The sequence below is a fragment of the Scyliorhinus canicula genome, chromosome 1 (genome assembly GCF_902713615.1).
Source record: "Scyliorhinus canicula chromosome 1, sScyCan1.1, whole genome shotgun sequence".
In the NCBI taxonomy this organism is placed as follows: Eukaryota; Metazoa; Chordata; class Chondrichthyes; order Carcharhiniformes; family Scyliorhinidae; genus Scyliorhinus; species Scyliorhinus canicula.
In genome coordinates this window covers 14,251,529-14,274,245 of record NC_052146.1, presented here as the reverse complement: position 1 = coordinate 14,274,245, position 22,717 = coordinate 14,251,529, and the positions used below count along the sequence as shown (strand labels likewise).

General features: G+C 48.8%; 1 protein-coding gene across 4 annotated transcripts in view; it reads left to right on the top strand.

Annotated features, from left to right (window-relative positions):
* ydjc (YdjC chitooligosaccharide deacetylase homolog) overlaps positions 1–22,717 on the top strand; it is a 131,656-nt gene that overhangs the window by 34,811 nt on the left and 74,128 nt on the right. The window contains exons 1-2 of one of the 4 annotated variants that reach the window (XM_038811712.1): positions 6,517–6,824; positions 21,614–21,792. In XM_038811712.1, the coding sequence (XP_038667640.1) occupies positions 21,629–21,792 (164 nt within the window). In that variant the 5' untranslated portion in view covers positions 6,517–6,824; positions 21,614–21,628. Of the gene's footprint in view, positions 1–6,516; positions 6,825–21,613; positions 21,793–22,717 lie in introns of those variants that run through there. The other 3 variants (XM_038811971.1, XM_038811885.1, XM_038811794.1) reach the window with 3 other exon arrangements.

The following is a 22,717-nucleotide window of genomic DNA, read 5'->3' as shown; positions in this document are numbered from 1 at the left end:
CCTGTAGTCAATGCCCACTCCATTGGGAAGCTTGTTCTTGATAAGGTGAAGGATGGAGACGATGAAGGTGGAGGGTGGGGGTGACGACACATCCCTACTCGACACCAATCTTGACCCCGCTGTTTTCTGATTTATTTTTCTCGGTGACGATTGTCGATGACATCTTGTCGTGGAGGAGTCGGAGGATGTTGATTAATTTCTCTGAACAGCCAGCCTTTGGCAGGGTCTTCCACAGCACTTCCCGATTGACTTGAATCAAAAGCTTTGGTCAGATCAATGAAGACCGTGCTGAGGGGTTGATGTGGCTCCTGGCATTTCTCTTGAAGTTGCCAGGCAAACGGTTGCCACGGTTTGGTCGGAAGTCACACCGGCTTTCCAGAAGGATTTCTTCAGAGACTGGGAGAAGGTAACCCGCGAGGTTTCGGTGCAATGATCTTCCCGGTTATGGAGACTAGGGAGCTTCCTCGATAGTCTCCCAGGGTTCACCTTGTCTCTTCAGCATCCCGGAGGTTGGCAGGGAGTTCTTCTCTGTCCCGGATTTTCCGGAACAGCTGATGGAGATGACGGGTGACCTCTTCTCCTCTTGGAAAATCTCCGCTGGAATCCCATCCACTCCTGCAGCTTTTCCATGCTGGGAGTCCAAACCATCTTTGATGGGGAGTTGGGGGATTTCTCCAAACGCATCCTCATCAATGATTGTATCACACTTGAGGAGTTCTTTGATGTTCTCTCCATCAAAGGCTAATATTTTCTCTGACTTTCAAAAGGGTCCTGTCCTTATACCACATCAGTTGGTGCCTAGGGTATTGGGTCCAATCCTTAGTGGCACTGAAGCAACCCCGGGTATCATGCTTATCGGTGAGGAGTTGCAGCTCCTTTCGCTTTTTGAGCCCATCATTGGTTCCTGATTTCCCGAGTATTATACATACATACTTCGAACACCTTGTACCTGGCAGACAACAAAACCTACTAATACCTACACCGAGAACAAACCACTGTTTAAAAAAGGAGGTAGGCAGAGAGCGGGTAATTATAGGCCAGTGAGCTTAACTTCGGTAGTAGAGTAGATGCTGGAATCTATCATCAAGGAAGAAACAGCGAGGCATCTGGATAGAAATTGTCCCATTGGGCAGACGCAGCATGAGTTCATAAAGGGCAGGTCGTGCCTAACAAATTTAGTGGAAATTTTTGAGGACATTACCAGTGCGGTAGATAACGGGGAGCCAATGGATGTGGTATATCTGGATTTCCAGAAAGCCTTTGACAAGGTGCCACACAAAAAGTTGCTGCATAAGATAAAGATGCATGGCATTAAGGGTAAAGTAGTAGCATGGCTAGAAGATTGGTTAAGTAATAGAAAGCAAAGAGTGGGGATTAATGGGTGTTTCTCTGGTTGGCAATCAGTAGCTAGTGGTGTCCCTCAGGGATCAGTGTTGGGCCCACAATTGTTCACAATTTACATAAATGATTTGGAGTTGGGGACCAAGGGCAATGTGTCCAAGTTTGCAGATGACACTAAGATGAGTGGTAAAGCGAAAAGTGCAGAGGATACTGGAAGACTGGAGAGGGATTTGGATAGGTTAAGTGAATGGGCTAGGATCTGGCAGATGGAATACAATGTTGACAAATGTAAGGTTATCCATTTTGGTAGGAGTAACAGCAAACGGGATTATTATTTAAATAATAAAATATTAAAACATGCTGCTGTGCAGAGAGACCTGGGTGTGCTAGTGCATGAGTCACAAAAGTTGGTTTACAGGTGCAACAGATGATTAAGAAGGCAAATGGAGTTTTGTCCTTCATTACTAGAGGGATGGAGTTTAAGACTAGGGAGGTTATGCTGCAATTGTATAAGGTGTTAGTGAGGCCACACCTGGAGTATTGTGTTCAGTTTTGGTCTCCTTGAGAAATGACGTACTGGCACTGGAGGGTGTGCAGAGGAGATTCACTATGTTAATCCCAGAGCTGAAGGGGTTGGATTATGAGGAGAGGTTGAGTAGAATGGGACTGTACTCATTGGAATTTAGAAGGATGAGGGGGGATCTTATAGCAACATATAAAATTATGAAGGGAATAGATAGGATAGATGTGGGCAGGTTGTTTCCACTGGCGGGTGAAAGCAGAACTAGGGAGCATAGCCTCAAAATAAGGGGAAGTAGATTTAGGACTGAGTTTAGGAGGAACTTCTTCACCCAAAGGGTTGTGAATCTATGGAATTCCTTGCCCAGTGAAGCAGTAGAGGCTCCTTCATTAAATGTTTTTAAGATAAAGATAGATAGTTTTTTGAAGAAAAAAGGGATTAAGGGTTATGGTGTTCGGGCTGGAAAGTGGAGCTGAGTCCACAAAAGATCAGCTATGGGCAGCACGGTGGCCTAGTGGTTAGCACAACCGCCTCACGGCGCTGTGGTCCCAGGTTCGATCCCGGCTCTGGGTCACTGTCCGTGTGGAGTTTGCACATTCTCCCCGTGTCTACGTGGGTTTCGCCCCCACAACCCAAAAATGTGCAGGGTAGTTGGATTGGCCACGCTAAATTGCCCCTTAATTGGAAAAAATAATTGGGTAATCTAAATTTAAAAAACAAAAATCAGCTATGATCTCATTGAATGGCGGAGCAGGCTCGAGGGGCCAGATGGCCTACTCCTGCTCCTAGTTCTTATGTTCTTATGTTTTAAACCACAAATGTAAAAGGACGACAGATTTTAAAATTCTTTTACTTGCGTGGGCAGAACAGTATGACTCGTATCTTCACGCATGAATTACAAGGAAAGAGAGTCATTGATATTCAGAATTGGAAGTTTCTCTCTTGCCTTTGGTATATTATTTACCAGGTGCTTTCAGAGCTTCATTGTCTATCTCAGCCTTTTCTTCCTTTTTGCTTCTCATTAAGACCACCCTGGATCAATTCATTTCTCTTTTACATGGCTTTCTGTTCTCTGTTGTGAGCCAGCCAGCCACTCGAGCAGAGGTTGAAATGGTCTTGCTTCAATTATTCTTTCGCCTTATTTCATATGATCAATCTTCTGATCCTCTGTCTGATGAACACATCATCTCTTTGAGCACTGTGGAACGCTCCATAGACCGGAAGGAAAGGGCCTTCTCCACCGTGGGACTTTGAGACATCATCTGTTGCTGGATGATCACGGCTTCTGCTGGCAGGGGCCATGTGCTTGCAATTGGTGAAGCGTCCCACTAATAGCTCCTGAATCCCCGTGATCAGGTAACTTATCTGATTTTCCCCTCTGGTTGTTGTGATATCATTCGATACCTTTTTCTAAAAATTTAAAGTACCCAATTATTTTTTTTCCAATTAATGGACAATTTAGCGTGGCCAATCCACCTAGCCTGCACATCTTTGGGTTGTGGGGGTGAAACCCATGCAAACAGGAAGAGAATGTGAAAACCACACGGACAATGACCTGGGGTCGGGATCGAACCCGGGTCCTCAGCGCAGCAGTGCTAACCACTACGTCACCATGACACCCCATCGTGCGATACCATACGACATGCTGCTGAGTTCAGTCCAACGTCTTCAATTACCGGCATGTCTTGCACTGACTCTCTGCACCACATTGGGGCTTCCCTTCCTAACGTGAAATCTGGCCAGATTTATGACACCGAGATCCTTTGTTGCGAGGCCAAAACATTCTCCGACTTACGTCGGCACAGTGGCTTGCACTGTTGCTTCACAGCGCCAGGGTCCCAGGTTCGATTCCCGGCTTGGGACACTGTGTGTGTGCGAAGTCTGCACGTTCTCATGTTTGCGTGGGTTTCGTCTTGCCCTGCCGTGGTAGCCAAATTGTATATTTTAGACAAGTTTCGGGGATGAGACAAAAAAGAAAGTGAATTTAGTTCAATTCAGCAGAATTTATTAAGCCTAAAACTTAACAAACCAGGCAGTAGTTTGCAGCTCACGGCAAGCATTTTTCATTATGGTCAGCAGAGCACACGAGGAGATGTCATGTGATCTTGCTTGTAGTTTTTCGTTGCTGCAAGACTGTCCTTTTGTGATGTTCTTGTTCTCTGCTTTTATATAGTGTCCAGCACCTGGGCCTCGGTGTGATTTTAATTTGCATTTAATGTGATCAAATTAGTCCTGGGCTTTCCCAGGGATGATGTAATATTTTACTTGGCACATGATTTCCTGGTTCCTCAGCGTCGCATTTCGGGGTTACCGCAATGATGTGCTGGGGAATCCCTCGAGGACGATCCTATGTAAGGGGTTACTTGGCAATTGCCCGCAAATGCTAACTTCCTCCGGACAACTGCGCTGGGCTGGGAACCATCCAGCACGAGCGATTCATAAATCGCTAACTTTAGATGGTTCTGCCAGTTTTACCCTGATGGTTACTCTGACTCCACAGTAACTAGGTAAAGAGACCCATCCTTGCACAGGACCCCCCCCCCCCCCCCCCCCCCCCCCCCCCACACACCTGGACTCTGGACTGACCCTCCCCCTCCCAGTCCAACCCGACTGTCCACTTCTCCCGTTAAGTTATTTTCTACCTCCTTTACGGAAGCTATTTGCCGTAAAAATGGGTCAAGACTTTCCTCTCTCGGCCCCAGTTGCTCGACCCCAATGCAGCGGGGTGTGCTTCGCTGCTACTGTGTCACCCAGCCTGAGGAAGGTTTGGCGGGATGGGGGCTTTGGAATAACAACGTGGGTAAATTTGTCGTGAGTGGAAATCCGCCTGAAATTGCCACTCTTGTTTTTTTCATAAATTTAGAATACCCAATTATTTTTTCCAATTAAGGGGCAAGTTAGTGCGGCCAATCCACCTGCCCTGCACATCTTTGGGTTGTGGGGGCGAAACCCACGCAGACACGGGGAGAATGTGCAAACTCCACACGGACAGTGACCCAGAGCCGGGATCGAACCTGGGACCTCGGCGCCGTGAGGCAGCTGTGCTAACCACTAGGCCGCCGTGCTGCCCCTTGAGATTGCCACTCTTAAGAAAGTTATGGCCAATCGATGAAATTAATTTAGTCCGAGCTATCCGAGGGTTGCGACTCAAGCAAGGATCCACATAGTTGAAATGAAATGAAATGAAAATTGCTTATTGTCACAAGTAGGCTTCAAACGAAGTTACTGTGAAAAGCCCCTAGTCGCCACATTCCGGCACCTGTTCGGGGAGGCTGGTGCGGGAATTGAACCGTGCTGCTGGCCTGCCTTTGTCTGCTTTCAAAGCCAGCGATTTAGCCCTGTGTTAAACCAGCCCCTATACGCCAGAAGAAGTTTCTTATTTATTCCTGATCTTAATTGCACTCTAAAGGTTTGTAATCCTGTTTTAGCATTTGTAACCTCACACCAGGTCCTAGATTTGTTATACAGACATGAGCAGTTTAATGTGCGTGCAACTAATCATCATAAGGACACTCTTCTGTTTCATGGTTGGGACTGAACTATTTTGTGTGACACCAATTAGACTAAATCAAAAACACTGAGGGATAATGTAAAAGGGGCAGCCCCTTAAAGGGACGCTGCCTTAAAAACACATCACAAATTCAACTTCCACCATCAAACTAATATGTGATTATAAGGGTCAATAAGGCATCCCCCTCCCATCCCTGTGGTACCCAATGGGCACGGAAGCGATACCCGGCCGTGAATATAGCTGCGGTAAAGGGTTGGACCACCCCCTCGGTTACCCACCGTGAGGACACTTTGTGGCCTCAGTATTTGCAAAATGGAATGTCAACATGATTACACACGACGAGAATTGAACATAATGTCTTTGACTATTAAAACATTTAGCACAATCGAATGCCAAGCATAATTCCCTTGCAATGCCGTTGTATACTGTAGCGCCTTTCGCAAACACATCTTTCATTAACTCCAATGTCCCAAATACTTTGCCGCCAATGAAGGACTGGGAGTGTCGTCACTGTTTTAATTTCAAAAACATGATGTCGCATTTGCACTCAATGTGATAATGACCAGATATTTTATTTTTGTGATGTTGATTTTGGGGGTTGAATATTGGCCAGGACAAGAGTGATCATTCTCCTCTGAAGCAACGCCGTGGGGGTTTTCACAACCAGCTGTCGGGTCCTCGATTTATCGACTAATTCAAAAAGACAGCACCTGTCACTGTGCGCCATTCACTCGGTACGGGCACTGAAGTGGGTGGTTTAGCACACCGGGCTAAATCGTCAGCTTTTAAAGCAGACCAAGGCAGGCCAGCAGCACGGTTCGATTCCCGTACCAGCCTCCCCGGACAGGCGCCGGAATGTGGCGACTAGGGGCTGTTCACAGTAACTTCATTGAAGCCTACTTGTGACAATAAGCGATTTTCATTTTTCATTTCAAGTGTCAGCCCAAGTTTATGTGCGTCTGGAATGGGACTGGAATGATCAACCCCTCTGACGCTGCGGGAGTGCTGCCTACTGAGTCACACTTGCTGATAGACAGCCAAGAAAGAATCAGAGGATGGTTGCAACACCGCAAACAACATATTGAGAAATCAAGCTTGTGGTGTGCATTATAAATGTGAGGAGGGGATATTTAAAGTTGCTCCTGACCTTTCAAGGCAGCAAAGTTGAGGACGGTAGTGCAGGGAGTTCATGGGGAATGCTCTCTGGCTGATTTTGGAATTTGGACTCCCAAGAATGTTGGTGTAACTTTCTCGGCAAGAAGGCAAATGAATTGTGAAATGTAGAGATGTGTGTGGTTTTTTTTTTTTAATGATATTGAGTTCCTGTTAGGAAAGGAATCACTGTAGTACCCAGTCCAGGAGGTTTACTAGAATGATACCAGGAATGTGTGGGGTGTCCTAAGAGGAGTGGATGTGGAGAGATTCGGTTTGTACCCGCTGGAGTTTAGAACGGTAAGAGGCGACTTGATTGAAACCTTGAAAATCCCGGGTGGGGTATTGACAGGGTGGATGTGGAGAGGATGTTTCCTTTTGACGGTGAATCTAGAACTAGGGATCACTGTTTGAAAATTAAGGGGTCGCTCGTTTAAGACCGAGGTGATGAGAAATCTTTTCTCAGAGGATCGTGAGTCTCGGAAACCCTCTTCGCCAAAAGGCAGTGGAAGCCGAGTCTGGATGTTTCCCAGGCAGAGCGAGACAGATCGTTGGTCAAAAAGGGGGTAAGTGAGGGGGTGAATGGTTTTCGGGGATCGGCAGGGATGTGGGGTTCAGGTTGCAATCCGATCGACAATGTTCTCACTGAATGGGGTAGCAGACTCGAAGGGCGGCTCCTAATTTGTATTGTCCTCTGGAACGTAATGAGGCGTCGGAGAGCGTAGACTAGTTGGAACCAGTGGTCTGAACAAAAATTACCAGGTTATTGAATGTGTTGGGCTGGACTGCTGGAGACTATAATACTGCTTAAATTACATTATGGTGCTGCTTTTCAAACATGTGTAACCTATTGATATGTGGTTCAGAAGCCGGATCCAGGCTATGATTCTTATCGCCGCTAGCAATACACTATCATCCTCCAGATGGTTAATTCAAAGACCTAGAGTTCTAAAGTCAATGATTAATTTGCAATCGTGTCATGGATCTTGGTTCATAACTAATGGGCGGAACCTTGCCAACTTTTTTCAGTGTCGGTTCCAGTGAGAAAACGGGAGATAATCCCGCCATTGGCACAGGCGGGAAAACCCACTGTATATCCAGCCTCTTTAACAACATTTATTTTCTCCACGTGAACCACGCCACGCTCGTCATGACTTGCTCGTCCCGCTACAACCCGTTCACTGTAATCAGGGGGGGGGTGTCTGCCAGAAGGACGGCACCACGTTTTATAGAGGGAGCCCGTGACCGATCACTCGATGGGGTTGAGGAGAGGCGGAAAGTCTCCACCCGCGATCGGGCAGACATCCATCCAACAGAGTGACCAACCCTGCCCGGGAGGCAGCGGCCACACGTGATTGTGAGCACCAGCTCACTCCAAAAGAGGACAGGGCTGCAGTGTCGTAAGAAGATGAATGAACCTCTTTGTGCAACCAGAGTAAGTCTGCCTCTTCAGGTCTCCCTCAGTACCCCTCAACACAGCCCTCACACGTCCATTCCACTCCCACCCATTTCACGGGGTTACAGCACCTGTCACCCGCACCCTTCACCAGCACAGATCCTCTCACCTCAGTGGGATTAAGGAGTAGGCAGCCTTCTGGGTCACTCACTGGTGACCACCTCATTACCTGATCCACACCAGGTAGAGGCAGGGACGTCACAGGGATCCGGCACTCCAGAAAGGTGCCAGAGCCCAGGATGGGGCAGCACGGTAGCATAGTGGTTAGCACAGTTGCTTCGCAGCTCCAGAGTCCCAGGTTCGATTCCCGGCATGGGTCACTGTCTGCGTGGAGTCTGCATATTCTCCCCATGTCTGCGTGGGTTTCCTCCGGGGGCTCCGGTTTCCTCCCACAGTCCAAAGACGTGCAGGTTAGGTGGATTGGACATGATAAATTGCCCTTAGTGTCCAAAAAGGTTAATTGGGGGTTACTGGGTTACGGAGATAGGGTAGATAAGTGGGTTTGAGTAGAGTGCTGTTTGTAAGGCCAGTGCAGACTCGATGGGTCGAATGGCCTCCCTAATCATCTATGACTCTGCTTCCCCTTGGCCGATGACGTGCCCCTGGGTCCGGTCACATCTAGAGCTGCAAAGGCAGAATTGCGAGCATCAGGAAGAGATGACAGCCTCCCTCCCTGGACTGTAAGGCTGACTGAAGGAGTCCCATCGCCTTCAGTCCAAGGAGATGGTGCCATTAATCCGACGCAATGAGGCTAACACTACGAGGCTGGTGTTCGCGATGGAGACTTTGATGGAGGACGTGCACTTCATGGCAGAGGATGTCCGCTCCCGACCTCCATGGCTGAGGGCATGAGCTCCGCGGAGCAGGCCTTCGGCTCCGCGCTGCAGGCCTTGGGCTCCGCGGTGCAGGCCTTGGGCTCCGCGGCGCAGGCCTTGGGCTCCGGGGTGCAGGCCTTCAGCTCTGCGGTGCAGGCCTTGGGCTCCGCGGTGCAGGCCTTCAGCTCCGCGGTGCAGGCCTTGGGCTCCGCGGTGCAGGCCTTCGGCTCCGCGGCGCAGGCCTTGGGCTCCGCGGTGCAGGCCTTGGGCTCCGCGGTGCAGGCCTTGGGCTCCGCGGTGCAGGCCTTGGGCTCCGCGGCGCAGGCCTTGGGCTCCGCGGCGCAGGCCTTGGGCTCCGCGGCGCAGGCCTTGGGCTCCGCGGCGCAGGCCTTGGGCTCCGCGGCGCAGGCCTTGGGCTCCGCGGCGCAGGCCTTGGGCTCCGCGGCGCAGGCCTTGGGCTCCGCGGCGCAGGCCTTGGGCTCCGCGGCGCAGGCCTTGGGCTCCGCGGCGCAGGCCTTGGGCTCCGCGGCGCAGGCCTTGGGCTCCGCGGCGCAGGCCTTGGGCTCCGCGGTGCAGGCCTTGGGCTCCGCGGCGCAGGCCTTGGGCTCCGCGGCGCAGGCCTTGGGCTCCGCGGCGCAGGCCTTCGGCTCCGCGGTGCAGGCCTTCAGCTCCGCGGTGCAGGCAGTAGTGGGAATCCACGAGTGTCTGTGCCAGAGGACGGCGAGGCTTTTACTGGGCTCTCACTCCAGCTGCCCCTCTAGCGCATAGAGGAGCCCTGAGGCCCCGAGAGGGAAATGGATTGGCAGGAGCACAGCTTGGGGCCCTTCCACCCAGGAGACCCTGGGGGTGTCCAGGCCACCTGACACCTTCCTCCCTGTGAGTGACACACCTCCAACCGCACACACTGAGAAGGGCAACACTGCCACACCCGTACTGCCTGAAAGCAGGCCAGGACCTCTTTCAGGGGACGCCCATCAAGGTCATCTCCATCAACAGGACATGGAAGTCAGCTTGGCACCTCGAGCTCAGCTGTGGATCCAGGGGCTACACCTGGATGTAACGGAAGGAAGAGTAAGAAACGAGAGGTGCCGAGTGGGCATGGGCGAACCTAGACCCTATTGGTGGACAGATATTGTAAGAAATATCGAGCATCAAAAATCACCTTGATCACCCCATAAAGAGACTCTCTCAAAGCAAAGATGCACCGTCAGGGATCCAATAACTTTAATGAGACACTCTGAGTTTGGATCAGGCGCCACAGTCTGTCCCGACCCCGAATGCCCGCATTGTTCCGAACAGATATCCATGATCCACCCTGTCGAACGCCTTCTCCTGGTCCAGAGACAAGAAGGCGCTTGACAGATCAGCCCTTGTGAATGATGGTGGATCAGGTCGAATATTATCAAAAATGGTCTGGCCATGTAGGACTGATCAGGGTGTATCATGTGGTCTAATATGCGCCAAAACGGGAAAACATTACCGTGGCGAAGATTTTGTAGTCCGACCTGAGGAGGGAGACCAGGTGCCAGTTTTTTAACAAGCAGAGATCCCCCTTCTTGAGCAGCAGGGTAATGGAGGCCCAGTCACGATACCTTCCCCCAGGACCCCACGTAGACACTCCCAAGGACGTCCTGAAGAACTCCACGGTCAACACGTCCAGCCCCGGGATCTTGCCCCTGGAGAGGCTGTTGAGGGCGCCGGTCAGCTGCCCCAGGCTAATGAGGACGTAAAGCTCTCTGGCGTCCTCTGGGCCGACCTGCGGTAGGCCCTCCCACAAACACTCTGCGAGCATCCTCGCTGGGGGGATCCTGAGAGAAAAGAGTACTGTAGAATCTCCGGGCATGGGCCCTGATGCCCTCTGGATCTGAGACGAGGGATCCACCGTCGAGCAGCAGCGTAAGGAGTTGCTGATGGACCCAGTGCCTATTTTGCAATGAGTAAAAGATGGGCGAGCCGGGGTCCAGCTCCTTAAGGAACCAGATCCGTTGCCTCACGTTCGTGCCGCGGGACCTGAGTTGCAGACTCCTCAGCTCGCCTTTCTCTTCGTGCACCACCCGGAAGGGCCGGTTCCTCTTTGGGCTGACCGAGACGCGACTCCAGGTCGGGCACCTTCTCCAGCTACTCGACCCTGGATCTCCGCCTCTTTGTTGACCCACTTGCAGACCCCTGACAGAAGACACAGACGCGAGTCTTGCCCACATCTTGGCAGACCCTCGAGGAGGGAAAGCCTCCCCATTTTCTTCTCCAGCCAGCACAGACCCGACGAAATGAGTCCAGGAATATTGATCCTCCAGCAAAAGGTTGCTAAAGTGCCAGTACCGGACTCTGCCCGAGGGCAAGATGGCGTGAGCTCCGCCCACACCAGTCGGTGGGCTGAACACGGCATCTCCTGCATGGACGCTGATGGAACGCGGGACACGCACGCCTTCGAAAGATAAAGGTGGTCGGTTGTGGCCGCTCCGATTCCAGTTCTTCCGGAAGTGGACACATTGGAAATGTTGTCCGGCATCCACCAAGTGGAGGGACAGGTACGTTCTGGCTCCTGCGCTGTGCTCCCGCGCTGCCGTTAATGTTGAGGTTGGCTCTGGTCACCTTCATGTCACAAGTACTGTGCGCCAATCACCATCACCACTTCAGTGCTTGGAGGGGAGGGGTGGCGGCTATCCTTTTCCACTCCTTCAGGAGCCCAGTGACAAAGCCATTCAGCTGGCACTACACATTCCGGTTCTCTTACGCTCCTTTGCCCTAGGCACGGGCAGACCGGACCAACAGAGCCAGGTCCAACCAACAGTCGAGAACCAGCTGGACTCGGAGTTCCTCGGGGGAAACGAGGAGCGATTCGATGGGGTCCGCAAGGGAGTCCAGTGCCTGGCTGTAGATTGACTCCAGCTCATCCACCGAGCAGCCGTCCTCCTCCATGCAGTCACCGTCCAAGACCGAATCCCCCGAAGGTGGGCGGCACGGACCCGCCAGCCATTCCCCGGCTCCGCCCCAATCCCACCCCCAGGATCGATGACCGAGGAGTCATCCTTGGCTCCAATCAGGCCTCCAGGCCAGCGGGAGGCTCAGACCCCCACTCCCAGCAAGTCTGGACCCAGGAAGGAGGTGCCCAGTGCTGAAACCTGGGTTGGCGAGGGAGAGGAGGGGGGGGGGGGGGGGGTTTCCTCCGGGTGCTCCGGTTTCCTCCCACAGTCCAAAGATGTGCAGGTTAGGTGGAGTTATGGGGTTACAGAGAAAGTGGACCTCTTTTTCAACGGGTCAGTACAGACTCGATTGGCTGATTGGCCTCTGCTGCACTGTAGGAATTCTGCGATCCTACTTAAAACCAAATATTCTCTGACAAGCAATTTAAAACGTATTCTTCTGAAATATTACAGACTGGAGGTGAATTAGGACGGTAATTGTATAATTTTTCAGTCCAGATATGGAAGAACCATTCCACAGGAAAGACACTCTGATCAACTACCTTTTAATTTATGGAAACAACCCTGATAACTATTTAGAATCATAGCAAAGGAGGAGCTAATTCTGCCCTCTGAGCCCACGCCAGATCATTACAGGAGTGGTTTAGCTCGCTTACACTGCCACTCTTTCCCTCAATGCTAAGACTGTCATAAGAATGTCGCTTTAAGAAATGTTTGGCTGCTCATATTACAGCAGTGATGTCAGAGAGTGGGTGGAGCTGGGTTGTCTGTCAGCTTTTTACTTTCATTTTAGGCTGTTTGCTGCAGGGTGTGTTTTAGTTTCGTTTTTTAGTTTAGTCACAGCCAGAATGTGTATTAGAGTCTCTCTCTCTGTAATCTAAAGACTGTAAATCAATGTAAATTTTGTGATTTAAAACTAATAAGAGTAGTGACTTTAACCTGATGTGCTTCTGGTAAAAGGTGTTTTAAGTCTCATGGATGATAAACGGAAAGCTTAAAGGATTACTTAGTGTTGCATTCTTTGGGGGTTGTATTTGAATTAATGGTTGCTAAGATGTTCACTATGTTTTAAAAAGGTTAGCTTGAGTTCATAGAATAAACATTGTTTTGCTTTAAAAAATACTTTTCCATTTCTGCTGTACCACACCTGTAGAGTGGGCCATGTGCTCCCCATACCACAATCTATTGAAAGTTGTGGGTCAGGTGAACTCCATGATACACTTTGGGGTTCTCTTAAACCCTGACCCATAACAAGACAAGGGTGCAGAGGAGATTTACCAGGATGTTGCCTGGTATGGAGGGAAGATCTTATGAGGGAAGGCTGAGGGACTTGAGGCTGTTTTCGTTAGAGAGAAGAAGGTTAAGAGGTGACTTAATTGAGGCATACAAGATGATCAGAGGATTAGACAGGGTGGACAGTGAGAGGCTTTTTCCTCGGATGGTGATGTCTAGCACGAGGGAACATAACTTTAAATTGAGGGGAGATAGATATAGGACAGATGTCAGAGGTAGGTTCTTTACTCGGAGAGTAGTAAGGGCGTGGAATGCCCTGCCTGCAACAGTAGTGGACTCGCCAACACTAAGGGCATTCAAATGGTCATTGGATAGGCATATGGACGATAAGGGAATAGTGTAGATGGGCTTTAGAGTGGTTTCACAGGTCGGCGCAACATCGAGGGCCGAAGGGCCTGTACTGCGCTGTAATGTTCTATGTTCTAAGACATACAGCAATTCCCTCAGCGCAGGACCTAACCAACTAAAAATCTTGATTTGTGATGGAAAAAAATACATGGTGTTCCATTGTTTTTGTGTTGCCATCACTATCTGTTCATATGTGTCAATTTAATGTCAATGAATAACTTCAAAAGTTCGTACCATTGGATTATGGCAAGACTGAGGATAATCCATTCATTTTAAATTACAGGTTTAAAAAAAAAATATGTAGAACTTTGTTTCAAAGTGACACTTTCTTTACAATCTTGGGCAAGTAAAATAAAAAGTGCCATTGCAGTTAGTGTAACGCTGGTCTAGTGCTGATGACGGCGGAGTGCAGCTTTAAAACCTTGAATCATAGAATCCCGACGGTGCGGAAGGAGGTCACTTGGCCCATCAAGTCTGCACCGACCCTCTGAAGGCCCAATCCAATCCACTCTATCCCCGTAATCCCACCGAGGGGCAATTTAACGTGGCCAATCCACCTAACCTGCCTGTCTTTGGACTGTGGGAGGAAACCGGAGGAAACCCATGTAGACACGGGGAGAATGTGCAAACTCCACAGTCACCTGAGGCCGGAATTGAATCCGGTTCCCTGGCTCTGTGAGGCAGTAGTGCTAACTGTTCTGCGAGTGTGTTTTGTCGTGGGCTATAAATTTCACACTTGCCTTTCATATCGCAGCCAGCAAATTACCTCCTGATGCATGTAGCCGAACACCGTCTCCAGTTTGCACACAGTGATGGCAAAGAAACACATTCACGGAGAGCCACTTCTAGACTTGTATTGATGTCCCCAGGCACTATAAGTCACTGCCTGTTTGACCCACATTGCTGCCTGCCCCTGGACAATCGGCAGAGCCTGCATGGGGCAGTTGGAAGCAATGCTCCAAATGCAAATTTCTCCCTCGCTGCGCACCGCAAAAAATAACATCAATGACAAGTTAATCAATTTTTATTTTGTGTTGGTCAAGAGAATAGTATAGGACACTGGGAGAGCTCCCTGCTCAAATAGTGCCATTGAAAATAGTACATGAGCTAACAGGGCCTTTCTTGGTTTAATACCTCATTGAAGGAGGGCTCTTCTGACAATGCTGCACCCTCTCAGTCCTGCAATGGAATATGTGCCCCTCTCCTGCTATGAAGCTCCAACCCATGAGATTCTGGCTCCCTTGGGTAATGACTGCAGAAAACCCTCTTTGCTTTCGCCTAGAAGGTTAAAGGGCGATCTTAATGAGGCTTTGGGGGAGGAGCAGAGAAACTAACCAGGAGGCCAGAACTGGGGGGCATTATCTTTTAAGGGATTTATATTTGTATTGGTATAACTTTAAGTGGGTTTAATTTAATGTTCCTGTGCCTGGAAGGATAAAACCTATAGTCAGATTCATGTTGGACAAAGGTGTTTGTATGTGTCGGGTTGTGATTTTACTGTGATTAGAGTGTGCTACGGCATGACGAATGAATAAAAGGCGTAAGCATGTGGGTGTTCCTTAGCAACTGCGGCCTTGTAAGGTAGAGAAGCTTTTATAGAATCCTTACAGTGCAGAAGGAGGCCATTTGGCCCATCGGGTCTGCACCGACCCTCTGAAAGAACACCCAAACTAGGCACAATCCCCCACCTTAGCCCCCTAGTCCCACCTAGGAGCAATTGAGCATAGCCAATCCATATATAACCTGCACATCTTTGGAGGTTTTTGGCTTTTGCTGAATTTGGGGGGCAGTGGGGAGTGAACAGCCCTCAACTCTTAACAGGAGAAACTGGACAAGAAAAGGGAGTTGTAAAGATGCAAGCTTCCTAAGGGACAAGGCTGAGATTCTCCGCCGCTGATAGCGGAGTTCCCGATGTGAAGGAGAATCTCGCGTAGGGAAAGCCACTGATTCTATTATTGCGATGCTCGGGTCCTCTGCAAGTGACTGGATTGAGGTTCCTGAGGTTGAAAATGGACCATTTGAACCCATATGCATCCTATTAACGGGATGGACCTCTGATTTTCCACATCTCCCATGCTCCTGGCCTATTCGGCTGAAATTCATGCAGATGTGGATTGGCACAAGTATTTGCATGACCCTGACACAGTGGACCTCATGGTGGGCCAGGGGGCAGGTATTTAACAAATCCCCCAAAGTCCATTGGAGGGCCCCCTCCATTCTGCCCCTCCGCCCGCCTCTCATTGGAGACCTCGCCCCCACCCAATCAGGCACCCCCATCTGGACTGTTTTTTAGCTTCCAGGCAGGGGTGAGTGATTGGGGCGGGGGGGGGGGGGGGCTCTCTGATATGGGGGTCTGATGGAAAGTCATGGGGGGGGGGGCGGGGTAATCCAGCAATTTCCATGCTGGGGAGGGGGGTGTCGTTGCATGTCAGCAGAGGGGGGGGGGGGGGGCAGGATTTGCAATGTGGAGGAAAGGCAGGCCAGCAGCAGGTCCTTGGTATCGGGCAGCCATTTCAAAATGGCAGCCTGATATTGGGATTCCAGTGCAAATTAGGAGCAATTCGCTTCCACAGGGAGAATCCGGCCGACAATCCAGATAACCAGGGAATTGGGATAGAGATTAAAGACACCTGGAGTTAAGAAAACAGAGTCTAAGGTATTGTTTGGAAAAATTCAAGGAAGAGTAAACAAAGTGTTCTGAGTTAAGAGACAATTGTAAACTACATTTAGCGTAGGACAGCAGACGTCAGAGATAGATGATAGGTTTGTTTGATGTTGTTTTAATCCTGTCTGGGAATCGAGAGTTAAAGTAATTGTGAGCAATCAAGACAAAGAAATCCTCAAGAGGTGGGTGTAAAATCCTGCATTGGGTTTGCTATTAAAAGTGGGGTGGAAGCTTTGTTTAAAAATGTCATTTGGTAAACCTGGACTGGATCTCGGAATGCAAACCACTCGGGGAAAACATATTTATGAGGGAAGATTTTAAAATTGTGTTTTTGGGAGTGGGTTTGGGAAACTCTCACTTGACAACCATCTGGGCAGGGAGGGGGAGGGGGGGTGGTTCTGAGGAGCCATTCACCTCGGGCTCAGAGTGGAGAGTGTATTTGCCCACAGTCATCCTGTGTGCTTAATAAGGACTTGGTGTTCATGAGACCATTGTAGATTAAGATATGCTTTGTAATCCATGCTCATCCGTAAACCTTTGTCTAATTGTTAAACTAAGGGGGGTGGAGTAAATGCACATTGTATTATTATCCTAATTTTTTCATGTTCAATAAATGTTTTTTCTCTTGTTAAAACTAAATTAGTGGCCTTGTGACTCTTTTTCGTGTGCGTTTTATCAAAAAAGTTTTGGTCTTTTTTGAGCCAGGGTTCCATGCTGGGATCTTCCCATCCAGTTATAACATCAACTGGGAATCATAACATGCAAAGAAAGACTTGCATATTTGGCATTGTACACTTGAAATGGGAGTTCTGGACCTCTGACCAGACTCGTAGTAATATGCTATTATGCCAGTAATCATCATCTTTCCTTGCAGAAGTAGTACTTTACACTTTCGCATCACGTTAAGTCTGAAGGGTTTTATAGAGTTTTTTTTTAAGTGCTAAAAGTCGGCCTCAGCTTATTGTGCCTCATTTAGGTCAGAACGCAGTAGTGCTTTGAACAGAAATGTGGGACAGCAATTTTTTTGTTTTTTAATTATAGAGTTATGGGGTCAAGCCTCAGCCCAGGTATTAAGCATTAAATCCAGGCTGACTCACTCTGCAATGCTGAGGAAATGTGTCATCGGCAGTCATTTGTGACAAGGCTCTGAACCAAAGCCTGGTCTCCCTGTTCTAGCGGCTCCGAGCGGTGTCACAAGTTACTTTGTTATTGATCTTTCAAGTCAAACATTGAGACCTGGCATTGAAGAGTGTCAATAATCGTGTTTGACAGCTTATTGGCTAAACTGCAAAACTAGTTTTAGCTGGTGTAACTTCAAAATCAACTGGGATCAAAATGCCCTACATTTCCCGTGGCACTAAAGAGTCTAGGCAACAATCCTTTCACTCCAATTCTATCAAATGGTATTCAAATGGAACTGATCATACATAAATGATCTGGACGAAGGTATAAGTGGTCTGATGAGCAAGTTTGCAGATGATACTAAGATTGGTGGAGTTGCAGATAGCGAGGCGGACTGTCAGAGAATACAGCAAAATATAGAGAGATTGGAGAGTTGGGCAGAGAAATGGCAGATGGAGTTCAATCCAGGCAAATGCGAGGTGATGCATTTTGGAAGATCTAACTCAAGAGCGAATTATACGGGCAATGGAAGAGTCCAGGGGAAATTTGATGTACAGAGAGATCTGGGAGTTCAGGTCCATTGTACCCTGAAGGTGGCAACTCAGGTCGATAGAGTGGTCAAGAAGGCATACAGCATGCTTGCCTTCATCGGACGAGGTATTGAGTACAAGAGTCGGCAGGTCACGTTACAGTTGTATCAGACTTTGGTTAGGCCACATTTGGAATACTGAGTGCAGTTCTGGTCACCACATTACCAGAAGGATATGGATGCTTTAGAGAGGGTGCAGAGGAGGTTCACCAGGATGTTGCCTGGTATGGAGGGTGCTAGCTATGAAGAAAGGTTGAGTACATTAGGATTGTTTTCATTGGAAAGACGGAGGTTGAGGGGAGACCTGATTGAGGTCTACAAAATTATCAGAGGTATGGACAGGGTGGATAGCAACAAGCTTTTTCCAAGAGTGGGGGTGTCAATTACAAGGGGTCACGATTTCAAGGTGAGAGGGGGAAAGTTTAAGGGAGATGTGCGTGGAAAGTTTTTTACGCAGAGGGTGGTGGGTGCCTGGAATGCTTTGCCAGCGGAGGTGGTAGAGGCGGGTACGATAGCATCATTTAAGATGCATCTGGACAGATATATGAACGGGTGGGGAACAGAGGGAAGTAGACCTTGGAAAATAGGCAACAGGTTTGATAAAGGATCTGGATTGGCGCAGGCTGGGAGGGCCGAAGGGCCTGTTCCTGTGCTGTAATTTTCTTTGTTCTTTGATGGAGTTATAAGGAGAGGCTGGATAGACTGGGACTTTTTTCCGCTGGATTGTAGGAGGCTTATTTACAGAGGTCTATAAAATAATGAGGGGCGTAGATAAGGTAGATAGTCAACATCTTTACCCAAAGGAAGGGGAGTCTAAAACTAAAAGGTATAGGCTTAAAGTGAGAGGGGGAGAGGTACAAAAGGGTCCAAACTGTCAATTTTTTCACACACCGGGGGGTGAGTGTCTGGAATGAGCTGCCAGAGGCAGGGGTAGAGCCGGGTACAATGTTGAAAAAGTATTTAGACAGTTGTATGGGAAAGATGGGTATAGAGGGATATGGGCCAAATGGGGGCAATGGGGACTAGCTTAGTGGTAAAAATTGGGAGGCATGGACATGTTGGGCCGAAGGGCCTGTTTTCATGCTGTAAAACCTCTTATGACTTTGTGTTGAGTCGCCTAACTTTTTTCCATTAATATTATCTATACCACGCTTGGAGGGAGTGCTGCGCTAATTTATTTCAGTGATGCTACAAGGCAAGATCAAAGGTTAATTTGGTCAAAGTTATCAAGATATTAAGGGTGTTGCACAGGTAGGCTAGATTGGCAGGAACGTTTTCTGTTGGTTCGAAGTCTACGACCACGGGGCATAGAGTAACGATTAGAGCCAGACCATTCAGGAGTCAAATTAGACACACCACACACACGTGTGCACACACACACACATATACACATACAGACACACACACACACTTGATGCTAGATCAGTTACTGATATTAAAACTGGGGATGGATAGATTTTTGTTAGCTAAAGTGTATGAAGGGATTTGGGACAAAGACATGGTCATTGAACGGCAGAACAGATACTTTAAAAAAATAAATTTAGAGTACCCAATTATTATTTTTTTTCCAATTAAGGAGCAATTTAGCGCGGCCAATCCACCTACCCTGCACATCTTTTTGGGTTGTGGGGGTGAAACCCACGCAGACACGGGGAGAAAGTGCAAACGCCACACGGACAGTGACCCAGGGTCGGGGTCAAACCCGGGTCCTCTGCGCCATAGCCAGCAGTGCTAACCACTGCCACGTGCCGCCCTGGCAGAACAGATTCAAAGGGCTAATTGGCCTCCTCCTGTTCCTGATTTCCGAGATTTGCACAGTTTAATTTCAAGCTTACCTGTCTGCAACTGGTCAGGCATTTGATTTCCGAAACCTCGCTCTGTCCTCAACAATGGTACTTCTGCATCTGCTGGGTAACATTTACTGTGGAAGAACAGCAGAGACATTTTGACCATAAAGATGATCTTCCCTTGCTGTCCGCTGGTGAAAAGGAGAAGACCAATTGAAATTATGAAGTGTTTAGGGGCAGAATCTGGTCATGGGGAAACATACTTTAAACCTGACGGGAAGAGCAGAGGCTGTGTGTTGGTAGAAGAAGTAGCGATGAGGGATTGTATTTTCAAGTCGGTACAAACTAAATTGTGCAGACGTTCAAAGATTTAAGGTTTTCATAGAATCATAGAATTTACAGTGCAGAAGGAGGCCATTCAGCCCATCGAGTCTGCACCGGCCCTTGGAAAGAGCACCCTACCAAAGCCCACGCCTCCACCCTATCCCCGTAGCCTTAACTAACTTTTTTTTTGGACACTAAGGGCAATTTAGCATGTCCAATTCACCTAACCTGCACATCTGTGGGAGGAAACCCAAGCACCCGGAGGAAACCCACGCAGACACGGAGAGAGCGTGCAGACTCCGCGCAGACTGTAACCCAAGCCGGGAATCGAACCTGGGACCCTGGAGCTGTGAAGATCTGAGGGGCAGGTTGGCAAGGAGGGTGGTGATGGCTGTGCTGGGCTTTATCCAATGCTGCACAGAGACCATGGAGTCCTGGAGGAGTTGGGGTCTGTACTGGGTGGAACTGGATAGATTGGTAAAGAGCGCATGGGAGAAATTAAACTTCTGAGGCGTCATAGATATGAACGATTGCCTCAGCCTTATGGTGTGGGCCGTCAATATTGCTGAAATGGCATTAAGCAATTTTGGCAATAGACCAGGGTTGGAGGTTGAATCTCAGCTCGATATCAAGCAGGTCACTGAACCATCTGGTTTAATCTGGCAGCCAGGAGAATATGCTAAGAATACATTTAACATTCATCCACTGTCATCACCAACTGGCATTTCTTGTCAAAGCTATTTCTTTGATCCAGTTTTTAAAAATGTAATTTTATTGCAAGTAAAGAATCATTCCATTTTTTTAAAATTAAGGAATTTGGGGAGATGGCTGCCTGCCACCTCCAATCTGCCATTTTCAATATTCCCATTGATTTTATTGATCTTATTCCTCCCGATTTCCCACCAGGTATCGCCCGCTCTAGTACAAATGGTCTTCTCTGGTTACTGCATGGTCTCTGGACCACGCACTGAACATATAAACAAAGGTTACAGCCACATCCAACCTGCATTTGGGGTTACACAGCGGTTAGCACTGCTGCCGCACAGCTCCAGGGACCCGGGTTCAATTCCGGCCCCGGGTGATTCTGTGCGGAGTTTGCACTTCCTCCCCGTGTCTGCGTGGATTTCCTTCGGGTGTTCCGGTTTCCTCCCACAGTCCAAAGATGTGCACGATACGTGGATCGACCTATGATCAATTGCCCCTTGGTGTCCAAAAGGTTAGATGGGTTTACTGGGTTACGGGGATAGGGTGCTCTTTCCAAGGGCCGGTGCAGACTCGAGGGACCAAATGGCCATACTATGATTTGTGTAGCACCTCAGAACACAGTGAGCTGTTAGCCGTTTCACAGAAGTGCAGATAGACAGAAATTGGCACCAACAGAACATAACAAGGTTCTGCCCTGCCATATTAACTAAAAATCTGACTGATTTTAATCACGCACAATGAAAGAATGCTCAAGTGGAGCAGCTGAAAATAAAGGAATAGTTTTGAGGAAAATCAGAATCTTTGGCACCTTATTTATTTATGCATTATTTTACATACCAAAGAAAGGTTTGGGTAGCATTCTTGTGTCCGCATATTTGTTATTTTACAACAGGTCCAAATCTATTGCAGCTCTAATTGCTATTGATCTGTACTGCAACAAATAAAGTGACATGGTTACCCCTTGTTAGCATTTAAGGCTGACTTGGAGGGCAGTATGGTGCCTGCAACACTGCCTTGTGTTAACCCTTACACTTTGCTTTCTGCTCCTTTTCTCTCTCTAGCCTTGACGCTTGAGAATGCCGCAGCCCACAGTGAGGTTAATAGTGACTGGCGATGATTTTGGATACTGTTTAAGGAGGAATCGAGGTATTATGGAATGCTTCAATGCGAGAGCAATTTCCAATGTTTCCTTGTTGGTAAATGGTACTGCGGCTAAAGAGGCTGCCACGTTGGCAACAAGGTGGGTCCGCTCTTTTGACACTCTCTCTTCTGGTGAATTAAAATTATTTTCGTGTGTAACTAAATATGCCTGGCAATTCAGTCAGGCAGAAGGAAACTACTCGTTAAAAGAGAGGGAGGGTGGAAGTTGGTGAAAGCCACAAGAAGCGAAGAAAAGGCTTGGCTTTGTGTCACGACTGTCACAATTTCAGTGTGTCCCAAAGTTCTTTACAGCCAATAGAATGTTTCTGAAGTATTGATTATCGTTCTGTAGGTAAACCCAGCAGCCAGTTTGCAGGTAGAATGGTCCCACAATAAGAAAAAGGACTCGTTCCTTTGTTTTGGTGATGTTTGTGAGTTACAATGTTGGCCAAGAAAGCAGGAGGCCACCCACCCCCCCCCCCCCCCCCCCACCCCCCCCCCAGGTTGTCTTCGACTAATATCTTGAGATCTTTCACAAGAGAACAAACAGAGCCTCCATTTAATGCTTCATCTGAATAGACGAGGCCGGGATCTGCTAGACCTGCCACCAGCGGCCATCGCCATGGGCGGGGCTGGAACATTTGGAGAGCCGCTGACTTCCAACAGTTCTCCGAATTTCCCTGCCCCGCCCACTACGTTGCCCGCCGGTGTCGGGGTGAGAGAATCCCGCCCGGCATCTCCAGCAACTCCGCGCTCCCTTGCGGCCGAAGTGGCAGCCTAGATTATGTACTTAAAACTCTGGGGTGGGACTGGAACTCTCAACCTTCTGGCTCAGCGGCAAGAGTGCTCCCCCACACTGAATCAAGGAGAGTGGATCCAGTATTAGAGCTAAGCTATGCACCTTCTGTTGATGCAGGGCAGCACGGTGGCACAAGTGGATAGCACTGTGGCTTGGTCCTAGGTTCAATTCCCTGCTGGGTCACTGTCTGTGCGGAGTCTGCACGTTCTCCCCGTCTGTGTGGGTT